General features: G+C 39.0%; 1 protein-coding gene across 19 annotated transcripts in view; it reads left to right on the top strand.

The window, feature by feature from the left end:
* LOC106586265 (muscleblind-like protein 2a) overlaps positions 1-11,599 on the top strand; it is a 35,025-nt gene extending 23,426 nt beyond the window's left edge. For 2 of the 19 annotated variants that reach the window (XM_014173366.3, XM_014173365.3), the window contains exons 3-11: positions 93-278; positions 370-594; positions 762-1,016; positions 4,066-4,119; positions 4,503-4,656; positions 4,937-4,972; positions 5,513-5,548; positions 6,462-6,556; positions 7,686-11,599. In XM_014173366.3, the coding sequence (XP_014028841.1) occupies positions 93-278; positions 370-594; positions 762-1,016; positions 4,066-4,119; positions 4,503-4,656; positions 4,937-4,972; positions 5,513-5,548; positions 6,462-6,556; positions 7,686-7,700 (1,056 nt within the window). In that variant the 3' untranslated portion in view covers positions 7,701-11,599. The remainder of the gene's footprint in view (positions 1-92; positions 279-369; positions 595-761; positions 1,017-4,065; positions 4,120-4,502; positions 4,657-4,936; positions 4,973-5,512; positions 5,549-6,461; positions 6,557-7,685) is intronic. The other 17 variants (XM_014173367.3, XM_014173370.3, XM_014173375.3 and 14 more) reach the window with 17 other exon arrangements.
* Positions 11,600-12,316: the final 717 nt, after the last annotated feature.

Genomic DNA, 12,316 nt, shown 5'->3' with positions numbered 1-12,316 from the left:
TCTGTGACCCTGATTTAGCCCACTGCAGTAAAAGGTTCAGGGAATTTTTCTTGATCTAATAGTTGTCTTTTTTTTGTGTGTTCTTACTCTAGGGTCGATGTTCAAGAGAAAACTGTAAGTACCTTCATCCACCTTCGCATTTAAAAACCCAGCTAGAGATTAACGGACGCAACAACCTCATCCAGCAGAAGACGGCAGCAGCCATGCTAGCCCAGCAGATGCACTTCATGATCCCAGGCACGAGCATGCAGCCTGTAGTAAGTTACTCATATTCAGTAGTAAGTACAGTTTATTATACACAAAACTCAGATCCTTCATTTCAGGTGTGTAGTAGTGTTTTTACTGACTGTTGTCCCTTCTATTTCACAGCCTACATTCAATATGAACCAGGGGCTTGGTACGAGCCCTGGTCTCAGCTACTCTCCATATCTTACACCCATGACCTCTATGAGCCACGGGATGAGCCTGATGCCCACCGAGATGCTCCCCAGTACCCCAGTGATGGTCCCTGGAAGCCCCGGTGTCACAGTCCAGAGCTCCAACTCGTCCTCCTCTTCCCCCTCACAGAAGCTGCTGCGCACCGACAAACTGGAGGTATCGAGTCACCTTCACACAGACAAGAACAAGGACGTATTATTGTCTGATATATGCTGTACATATACATTCGTTATGGAATGCCTGTTGAGTGTGTCAAACAGGGTCCATTGCCAGGGTGCTCTACCGTCCTCAACCTCCCTCCCTGTGTGGTTGTCGTGCTGTAGGTGTGTCGCGAGTTCCAGCGGGGGAACTGTGCGCGAGGCGAGACTGACTGCCGCTTCGCCCACCCCAGCGACAGCCCCATGATCGACACCAGCGACAACACAGTCACCGTCTGCATGGACTACATCAAGTCGCGCTGCTCCAGGGAGAAGTGCAAGTACTTCCACCCCCCTGCTCACTTACAGGCCAAAATCAAAGCCTCTCAACACCAGGTCAACCAATCGGCTGTGGCAGCCCAGGCAGCAGCTGCAGCCATGGTAAGATGCTTCCCCCCAGACGCGTGGACAGCAGCTTAGAACACACACTTTTGGCTAGTATAGCTACTGTACTTCTTAATTAAGGGCAACTTGTCCTATTTATTTTCAATACAATGTATTCTACATTCACAGCAGTAGGCTTACTATCTTAATCCTATTCCATTACCCTGAGTTGATTGATTAACCAACATCATAGAATGTGGAGCACCGCTTTATTTTTTATGTATTAAGTAGCTTCATTAAACATTAAAGACTGTTACATCTAATATACGCTCTTAAGACTCAAAATGACAGTTGCCCAGTATGCAGTAGCCCTCAAGTTGCCTTTAAACTTTCACATAGCATAACCATTCATTTGCGTACAATGGGGTCCGAAATAATTGACACCCTTAATAAAGATGAGCAAAAATCATTCAAATACTGAGCTATATTCTATGCTAAAAATATCGGGAAATTATATTATTTTATACTAATACAATTGCTCAGATAAAGATATTTTGTTTAACAAGTAATAATTTGTTTTCTCAAAAAGGTAGGGGTCAAAATTATTGACAACCCTGTTTGCAATTTCTTTCAATACCTCACCTTGCGAGGATAACGGCACTGAGCCTTTTTCTAAAGTGTTTTAGAAAACACATCGGGAGGGATCTTAGACCATTCCTTCTTACAGAATCCTTCCAGATCCTTGATATCATTTGTCTGCGCTTATGGACTGCACCGCAGGTTTTCAATAGGGTTCAAGTCCGGAGACTGTAGAAATGTGGATTTTGTGGCCAATTAACCATTTCTTTGTGGATTTTCATGTGTGCTTGGGGTTATTGGTTTGCTGGTGTGCGTGGCCAAAGAGCTCCATGTTCATGTCATCTGACCAAAGCACCGGTTCCAATCCAAGTGTCAATGTCATTTAGCAAACTCCAGGCGTTTACATTTGCTACAATTGTGGCCACGCACACCAGTGGTGGGTTAGGCGTCGAAGTGAGAATACATCAGCAGAAAATAGCCCCATACCTACTGTAAAATATGGTGGTGGATCTTTGATGTTATGGGGCTTCCACTGGTCCTGGGGCCCTTGTTAAGGTCATCGGCATCATAAACTTTACCGAGTACCAGGATATTTTTGCCAAAAATCTGGTTGCCTCTGCCAGGAGGCTGAAACTTGGCCGCAAGTAGATCTTACAGTAAGACAATAACCCCAAGCACACATTCAAATCCACAAAGAAGTTGTTAATTGACCACAAAATGAACATTTTGCAATGACCATCTCAGTCTCCGAACTTGAAACAGGAGGGCAGTCCATACGCTCAGACAAAGGACATCAATGATCTGTAAGATTTCTCTATGGAGGAATGGTCTAAGATCCCTACCATATGTTCTCCAACTCATAAAACATTTTTTGAAAAAGGCTCAGTGTCATTACCCTCGCAAGGTGAGGTTTTGAATGGTACTGAAAACAGGGGTGTCAATCATTTTTACCCCTACCTTTTTGAGAAAAAATGTATTACTTGTTAAACTAAATACATTTTTCTGAGCATTAGTATAAAACAATAGAATGTCTACACTTTTTTTTTGCATACAATGTACCTCAGTATTTGAATGATTTATTTTATAGTCATTTTTGCTCATCTTTATCAAGGGTGTCAATCATTTCGGACCCCACTGTATATCTCCTTATGTGACATGTGACGCTAACCTTTACCTAGCTAGCTGTTTAACTAAAGATTCGCTTTGGCCCTCTCCTTTTGCTTCCCATGCTTTTTGAAAATCTATGTTCAAATTGCCAGCTACTGCAAAGTTAACCCTGTTTCTATAGCTACTGTCTTGTTTCATTGCCATCTATTGCCTACTGTTGGTTTTGCCTTTATCTTAAACTTCCAACAAGTCTAAGAATAAAGCCGGATCTGCTAATTACTATGGGTTAAGAAAAACATCCATAGATTCACCAGCAACCTTCGGACAGCTGATTCAACATTTAACATTACTCTAATCAAATGTACGCAATTCCCGTAATGGTACATTTCAACTTTTATTTTTGCACTTAAAAAACAACAACATGCATGGCCTTTCTTAGAATGTGCTGTATCTTCCACCCTAGCTCTGCTACTTTCCATTCCTCCATGTATTTCTATCATCAGTTTTGTGGTCATTTTTTGCATGGTTTTACAGTGATAGTATTACTACAGAGTTGGTAAATACTTTAGGACCTTGATACGTCTCTAATGCTGAGGGATTTTGTAGTGTAGTGAAGGGATACTTTGAACAGGAAAATGAACGACCAATGTGTTCTTGTGACAAATGTGCCAAGAAATTGAACAAAAATGGCAAATTCGAAGCCTAATATCATAATAAACAGAGCTCCACATTCTGTGTATAGGTTATCATCAATGCAGTGGTTATAACATTCTCTCTCTGCTCCCTATTTAGTATGTCATTAAAACACACAAGATGACATGAATCACGCCTAGCTCTAGGTAGAGATACATTTCCCAAGGATGACCTCTCACAGTAGCCTAGCTAATGCCCGTTAGCGTTACCTTCTGTCTCCATTTCATATTGACGTGTGTCATGTACAATTCTGGTCCTTTAAAGCAATTGTAGGTCAATGAATGCATTATTACAACATTTATTTAGTAGTCCACACTGTATATTCAAATTGATAATGTATTGATAATGATGAACAACTATTGATTAACTACTGTTGTGTTTTCTACATAGCAAATAACCTTAGTCCCAATGTTGTTGCACAGTATTGTTGTAATTGTAAATCCTATTAGATTAAGCTATTAAAGAGTATAGTAGACGCTTACATACTAATTCAGGAGTCAGTCGTATATTTCCTTGAATCAGTTAATTTTGTTTATTGTGCATGCCTATTGTTTTGTATGTGGTGGTAAACTGCATTCCGATTATTTTGTTTTGTTTTCTCCTTCTCACCTATCCACAATGCAATGCTGTCCCCATGACGCACCTCTGCTTGCTGTTACCTGTATGTTAATACGCTTGAATCCCATTGGCCCACTGCCATCATGTGCTCGCTGCCTGCTATTAAAAGACTCAGTCGACTGCCAAAGCAATGAAGCGACCCCTCGAGGCAACTGTAGACCTGGTACTTTGACCTTTCACCTTTTGCTTTGCATGTAGCTATTAATTGTACTGTAGCAACTCACATAATTTAATTTGGCATTTTTGTTTTTACAACCTCTTAAGACTCATCTAGTATGTGTACAAAATCCTTCACCATCAGTTATCTTTCAGTAATTGAATAGGTATTTAAAATGTGTTTAAATTAACAGTATGAAGTTTTAGCCATTCACTAATTCCATCATAAATACCTTTATTTTGTCATGTAGTAGTTGTATACAGTTTTGCTCTACTGTTTGGCAATGATTGTACTATAATCTACATATAAAGCTCATAGCCAGTGGATGTTTATAATAGAACTACTGATAAGTGTTTTGGTTGTGTTAACGTGTTGTTTGTACTCGGCAGGCGTTCCCCCATGGCTGCCTGCAGCCCCTACCAAAGAGACAAGCACTGGAGAAGAGCAACGGGGCCAGCTCCTTCTTCAACCCCAGTATGTTGCACTACCAGCAGGCTCTGGCCAATGCACAGCTCCAGCAGACGTCTGCGTTCTATCCCGCAGGTACAGCCCAGCTCTGAGTGGGCCAACTGCCCCTATATGACTTGTCCTTTATAATTCCCTCCCTGCTAATGTTTGGTTGGGCATTTATCATGTAGTCTAAAAAGTAGCATATTGTCAGTCAGGTGTCTTTCCTTGTTTTTCTGTGCTTTCCTCATGGTCCAATGTAGCTAGCTACCTGTGATGATTTAATGCAGCACCTTATAATCTGAGCTGTTCATTTTTTTAAATGATGCACATTTAATGCCACTGTCACATACTTAATAGTTCAATGTCCTGGCAGGCAGATATATCAGTGCTTCCAGATTACATCATCCAGGTTAGTTGAAGGAGATCTGCTTTAATCAAATCTATTAAATTCAGGCCATTGGCCTACATTGCTGTGATTCAGTACATGGCTAAGTAGGACACTGGATTATTATACCATTAGCTCTTTCTCTCAACATGGCCTTCCTCTGACAGCCATAATCAAACAGTAACAGCCACTATGCACTCTTGTTAGATGCTTTGTCTCACTGCTGAGTTAACTACTGTACTGCCTGGTTGCCCTAGCACTGATGCCCATGTCAGTCGATTGGAGCTATTTTATTCAGCATGTGCCTCCCTCCTTGGTAAACAGTAATCTATCCACAGTCTACACGTACACCCACGCACTACACTCCCTAAGACGCATCGTTTCTCATGGGCTTGTTGGTGTGTGTGCTCACCAAGCAAAAAAAAGCAAACTTGGTTTCCATTGAGAGGTTCATGTCTTGCTCGTATTTGGTTTAGAATGTGTAAAAGCATGCTGAAAACTCTAGCTAACCTGTTTTTCCTCCCTTATTGTCCTCTACTCACTTTCCACTGCATAATCACACAGGGTCAGTGTTTTGCATGTCTCCTGCTACCGGCATTGGTAGGTCCCTTGCTTCTTTTTTCTGATATCACCTGTAATGAATGGAGAATATGGGTGAAATGCTCTCGCTGTTCATTTAAAAGATTCTTGTTATTCCAATGTGCCCTTGGATAAACAGTCTCTGGGTCAGGGGGTAAGGGTGGTTTATATATGTTAGGTACCGGCACGTTTTAAATCACATGTGAGAAAGTGTATTTTATAATACGTTTCGGGCATTTTTTTCTGTTAGCCATGTCCCTGACAAAGCTCAAGCCTTCAATTTATACTCTTCACCATCACCCATTGGCCTACTTTGGATTTCATTTCGTTTTTTGAATGTCCTTTGTTCTCTGCAGTGATATTCTCACCGTTGTAAATAATACAGATATTCAAAACACAAGACATCAGTTAAAATCACTGCTGGTTGATATTTATAGTTCTTTGCTGCTCTGTGGATTAGGACATTTGATCAGTTTCCCAGAGATGTTATCTAAAGTGTTTTGGTCTTTCCTAAAGATCAAATATATCAAATGACGTTTCCTTTATTTGTATAAAATAATTTACTTATTTTGAACACGGCAGTGAACATGCCATTCTAACGATGAGATACTGTAGGGTATGTAAAACATACTTTTTGAATGTCGTAATTGGACACGTTTAGTATCAAATGACAGTCTTCTCTGGGAATCGGACAAATATCGGACAAATTTCCTAAACTAAATCAGCTTTCCTCTATTATTTATCCAATGCTTTCTTGCTTTGCGCTGTGATTGCATGCCATCTGCTGGTCTAACCTAATGATGGCTTGCTACTAATGTTTTACTGTATTCACCATGCAAAAAAAATATATATAGACAAAAAAAAAACGTTGCTATGGTTACCATAATGCTCCACCTACCTGTTCATTGCTTCCATGGTTCCCTTCCTGAAAAAGTACCCATGATGTACAGTGCTACGCCTGCTACTGTCTCTGCAGCAACTACTCCTGCCACAAGTGTCCCCTACGCAGCAACAGCACCAGCCAATCAGGTTTGCTCCTTTTAAAGCTTTCTTTCATGAATCCCTGAGCTCTAAATAAGTGCTCGTCATGGCAGCAGGAGACAGTTGTCATCCTAGCATATTTCTCTCCTGCCTGTTGCCTTTATTAGCAAGCTTAACTATCATTATTGTAGATGTGGTATTAAATATAGTAATGACAGAAAGCACTTATTTAGAGATCCCCCATCTGCAAATAGTAGTTGTGTTGTGTTGCATAATTTCCTTAATTGTTTTTCGCATGTTTTTGCTTTATTTAGTTTCAAGTGCTCCTAATTTAATTCAGGCGTTACTATAATTCTGTCAAGCAAGGGAAGGAAGAAAACTAAATATATTGATTTGAAGCAGCCTAAATTAGCACCTCAGACTAAAGAGATCAACTGAATGAATGAAAGACCACTGAAGCTCATACATGGCTGTTATTATCACAGGAAGGTCATACTGTATGTCTTTATGGATGTGTGTGATTTTGTGACAGCTCTGTGCCTGTGACTGCCCTCTGTTGCCCCTTTTAGACTCTTCCACCTGGGGGGCAGGTCAGGTGATGTGCTTCTTTCTTTCCAGCAGGAGAGGAGGGGGCTGTGGTTTGGGTCGGGAGAACACATAAACATACTTGCCAACCACCAGCCTCCTCCTGCAGCTTATTCTGCTTGATGTATTTGTCTTTTATTTCTCCCAGGTATTAACATGGAATACATAGTGTACTATTTCAGTTTGTTTTTGTCATTGAGATTTGCAGCATTTTAGCTTTAGCAATAACTTTGGTATGTAGACTACTGCCTCGGCTCTGAATCTTATCTGAAAGGTTCCTAACATCAACCAAATTCTCTTTGTTTTACATGTGGGATTCAAATGTATTTTTACTCCTGGGTTTCTTTGTTTCTTCAGCATTATATGATTATACTGGTCACAGTTTTGTTACTGTTCTACTTCTGCAAATAAGAACCCTTATTCTTTAATAATTTACCGCCATGACTCTTCAACAACACTATATCAGTATTGTGTTTGTCATCCAAAAATGTACTGGCACTGTTGCTTGGACCTAAGGGCAATCGGTCATGTTCATTGTGAGTACCACCATTGAGTAACATGATGTCTTTCTCAATCTCTGCTTCTAAAACAGATCATCCTAAAGTAACCTACAAGAAAGGAACAGAGTGTCAAGACGCTCCCCTTAGAGGCCCTAAACAGCCCTTCTGTAAATACTACTTTTGCTCCACACGAGAACTACAGCAACCTGCATGCTGAGAAGAAGATTACTGAGGAAATGTAGAACATTGAGCTATGTTAAAATATACAAATTATATACCTGTATTGCTAGGACTAATATCGTTACTGATGTGTAAATGACTGATTTATTATATGTATTCACACATGATTGGAGATTGTGAAGATTTAATCGTAAAGGTATTCAACGATGACTTTTATTTCCTTTTTAATGTTTTGTTAAAAGTGCACAACACTCATCTAATTCAAATGTAATTTTTTTAGCAGAAAATGATTGTGCATCTAAGTGCTTGATTGCTTTTATTTAAAACACAGACCATTGGAAAGCGCTCTTGTTTATACACCATATACAAATTGCATTTGGCTTGTGAGTGTCCTTCTTGCTCTTGTAAAGGACGAATGTGACAGAGGATAGCATGTCGTTGTTTACCTTGTGGTTATTCTCTGAGTACAGGATCACTGCTCCCCCTCCTGGTGTGCCTTGGCTTCTCTACGGAGGAATAACCAATTGAGTGAGCCTCAGCAAACCCAATGATAATAGCAGAAAATGAATTCATGTACCTTATGGCAGTGATATAATCAGCCACTAATTCCAGAAATGATAAAGGAATTTAGCTACCACGGTTCCCAAGTTTCTGTCTGTGCTGCGCTGTTTGCGCTATGTCTCTTCGGTCAAGTTTTTAGGTGAGCCTTGTCTTGGCATCCATCAAATAAACACCATATACCAGATGTTGTGCCAATGACCTCGCAGAGTGATGGGTGGGCTGAAAATAAGCCACCTTAGAGGAACTGAAAGGCTGAGTGAGTGTCTGCCGAGCTGTCACAGACATGAGAGGGGTTAGGTGGTCATAGTGCAGAGGCCACAGACATTAAAGAGGGAGCAGAATGATAACACTTCAAAAGGAAAGACGTGGTGATCCTTGTTTTAAAAAGGCTGACGTACACGTGCAAGGAAACCTTGCGGTGACTCGAGGTCACTTATTAATCCTGTCTTATTTGAACTGTAGAAGTGCCTAAAGTAATGTACATAACAAGCATCTTGAAAAGGCTCTATGTGAGAAATATTCAACTTTGAGTAGAAAACCCCGCCGTTTCTCAACGTACTCCATGGCCTCACAATAAATACAATGAACAACTGTTTGTGTGAGGTGAATTCAGTGCATTGGTAGTCTTTGTACACTGGGTTAGTTTTAGTGCTTTAACCTTTCATTTACTTTCAAGTTTCAATATCTGGCAGATAAGGAACATGGCTGCTTTGGCATGAAGTTCAGTGATTGTTCATTGTGTAAAATGGTTTAGCTTCATTCTTAATGAGTTGAAAGTCGTTTGCAACTAAAAAGTGATTGGAGATGAGTTTGGAGAACCGGATATGTGTTGTGGTTCTATGTTGGTAACTCATTATGTCGGTAACTCATTTGTCTCTATATACAACCGTCTTTACAACCATATCCTCGTGTTTAATGCGCTGTTATCATAGTCTGTCTAACGTCTTTCGAGTAGAATGTATCACAGTAAATGTTTTAGTGGTAGGACGTAGTCACATAACTAATCACATTGTGCAATGAAACTCATATAACTCTACATGTGTTTTTGTCAAAGCTTCATTGTATATACAAACTGCACTTACGAAACACAGACAGATTTACCCACCAATGCACCTGTGCAAAGTCTACAGCAGTTATTTACAGTAGGATATAAAAGGCAAAACTAAGCTAAAAACATGGAACTATTTACAATGATCGACATGTAACATTATTTTACCTTTTGCTTAACCTTTTATGTTTTATTTGCTCTTGAAAATAACAGTTAAAAACTTCACACAGGTGCAAACTCTAAATCTTGCCCACAAGTCTTTCATTCTCCCTTTTCATTTTCTGTGTGAGTGAAATCAGTATGCGTAAAAGAAATGTCATCAGTATCGTGATATTGTCATGGTGTTTGATCAACTCAGACAATTCACAGAAAACTGAAATGACGCATGTTCTTACCATCTTTGTCCTTTTTCATTACTTTTCATTTTCTTTTCAGAAAAGTTCATTTTTATGTTCTGTTTGATGGAAATATATGGAATTTACTTATTTGTTTAACATTAGTTATAGAACAATGTTGTATTCTATTTTAAAATGAATGTAATTTATTAAGCTGAGCTTTGCTCTGCTGGCGGTTATTCAAATGACCTGTCCTGTCACGTTAGCCTATGAAAAGCCGTCTGTGACCAGGGATGGAATGTTGGAGCTACCAATGGCAAGCTTCCACATCTCATCCTTGTCACTGCCTTGTCACCTATACAGGACAACACACTGCAGTACGAGCAAGGCTGTAGAATTGCTTTTATTATGTATAAAAACAGTTTATTGTATAGGTCACAGTCTACCAAAAAAAAATAACATTTAAGTAAATTTACTTTTCATTGTAGTACTGTATAATTTCATAACTATATTAATTTGTCTCTGTGGCAACCTAAAGTTGCAATGACGGAAGCTCTGTATTTTTGTAAATGATGTAATTGTTACGTTTTCTAGAGCACTGTAACACACTAGATTGTATTGCCAGAATCTGAACAGTTCCTATTTTATGGCAAAATTATATACAACAATATTTTCAGTATCATAATGCCTTTGTATTACAGTAGTATATTCCTTTTGCATTTGACAGCCTACCCATGACACTTAAATGTCCCTAAATACATGCTCTAATCTATTCTACCAAAAATGAGCTCTCTAAAGTCCTCTTACAAAGCATCCCTAGACTCATAAAGGCAATGGAAAACTCAAAAAGCTGTGTTTTGATGGTTGTTCAGCTGTTTAGAATTGCACTTTGTTCCCAGAATAAAGTTATTTTTACACTGCAGAAAAAGTATGTTAAACATGTAGTCATGGGTATGGCTAATCTGGCAGTGATACTCTTAAATTATTTCAATTGTTCACCGAAGGCGTCTTTCACCAAAAAAATGCTCTTTGAAAACGGATGTTAATTTTAATGGTAATTTCAACTCAAGTTTTGCTAAATGTTTCCAATGTTTTTATAGCTAGATACAGCTGTACCTGAAAGTTAGTTGAGATTTTAGACCACCCAATCAAAAGAGTTGGACAGTCAGAATGTGTTCACTTTTACTGACCCAATGGTAACATGATTCCTACCCACTGGGCACAGACTTCAATTGAACGTATATTCCATGTTGGTTCAACGTAATTTGGTTGAAATTACGTGGAAACAACGTTGATTTAACCAGTGTGTGCCCTGTGGGTAAGCACTTTCTGAACAGTTGGTAAACTAAGCAGACAAACTTATTAGTGAACTTTGCCTTACCTTTGATGTATTGTTCTTAAGTTGTTATGTGTTAGGGTTCATTAAATATAAGGATTGTATTTAGTCTATTGCAATTAGTGAAATATGCTGTTTTAATTCTCACTACAGACATTTTCATTTTGAGGCCAAAATGGTAGATTGTAAAGAGTGCAGTCAAACACTTTACTGAGAAAAGCTTGATGATGAGAAAACTGGCGGGTGCCATTCTAAATGGCTGTGGTACAGTTACTGCAGAGTTGTGTTTAAAGTGCTGTGCCAGTGCCACATATGGTTCCATCGGTAATGCCGTACTCTTTAACAGAGGGGAAAAGTACAAACCCTTACTCATTTTGAATCTGTTCATGTGGCAATTTTTTAATGTTTTATTTGTGCATAATTATGTGCTCTTTTATGATATATATATATATATATATATATATATACTATATATATATAGTAGTTTTGTTTTGTGTAAAATCTAATGTAAAAAAAAAAACAAATAAAAGTTGAAGTAAATGCCAAGTTTGTGATGCCTTTGGTAACTTTATATATGCAGAGGATATGGTTTCAAAGGCCTACATAATAAAATGCACCATCTCAGGAATGCAATTCACGTGTTAGTTTTAGTCTTATCCCATTCTCTGGAAAATTCATGAATTATTGGATATTTTTTTATGAATATGGTAAATTGTTGAAAAAGAAAATGTACGCTAAATTGTTGCAATTTTTTTTGAATAGTCTGTTTATGTACATCTGCATCTGATAACACAAGCAGATATTGCAAAGACATTGACTCATCCACAGGCATCCACGTCATTGTGTCTAGTTATGTATAGGTCTATACAGTCTAGTTCAATAAGTTATTCTGCTAGAAGAGGTTCCTCTAATCGCACATTGTGCTGCTGTTTGTTTAAATGACAGCTTATAAGTAGTCTGGGTACCAGTCTTCAACTAACATACCACTCCTTGCCACTCCTATCATTTGTCAAAGAGAGGCGTGGAATCGAATAGCTAACCAGAGAAGGCAACCAGGCTAGTTTATAATCTGCTTTTATACTCTCCTTATGCAAGTGATGCTGCTACACAGCTGGCAGCGTTACCATAGCAACAGCATCTGCGCGCACTTTCCTCCTCTTGGATACACATCCTCAAGCGGCTTCTGTGATTGGGTGAGCGCTCAGAGGATGTCACTTCGGTTACCGAATGATGGGAAATTTTGCACATGAACGGAAATCCAAC

The sequence above is a fragment of the Salmo salar genome, chromosome 25, assembly GCF_965601325.2.
Source record: "Salmo salar chromosome 25, fSalSal1, whole genome shotgun sequence".
In the NCBI taxonomy this organism is placed as follows: Eukaryota; Metazoa; Chordata; class Actinopteri; order Salmoniformes; family Salmonidae; genus Salmo; species Salmo salar.
This window is presented reverse-complemented; position numbering and strand designations above follow the sequence as displayed.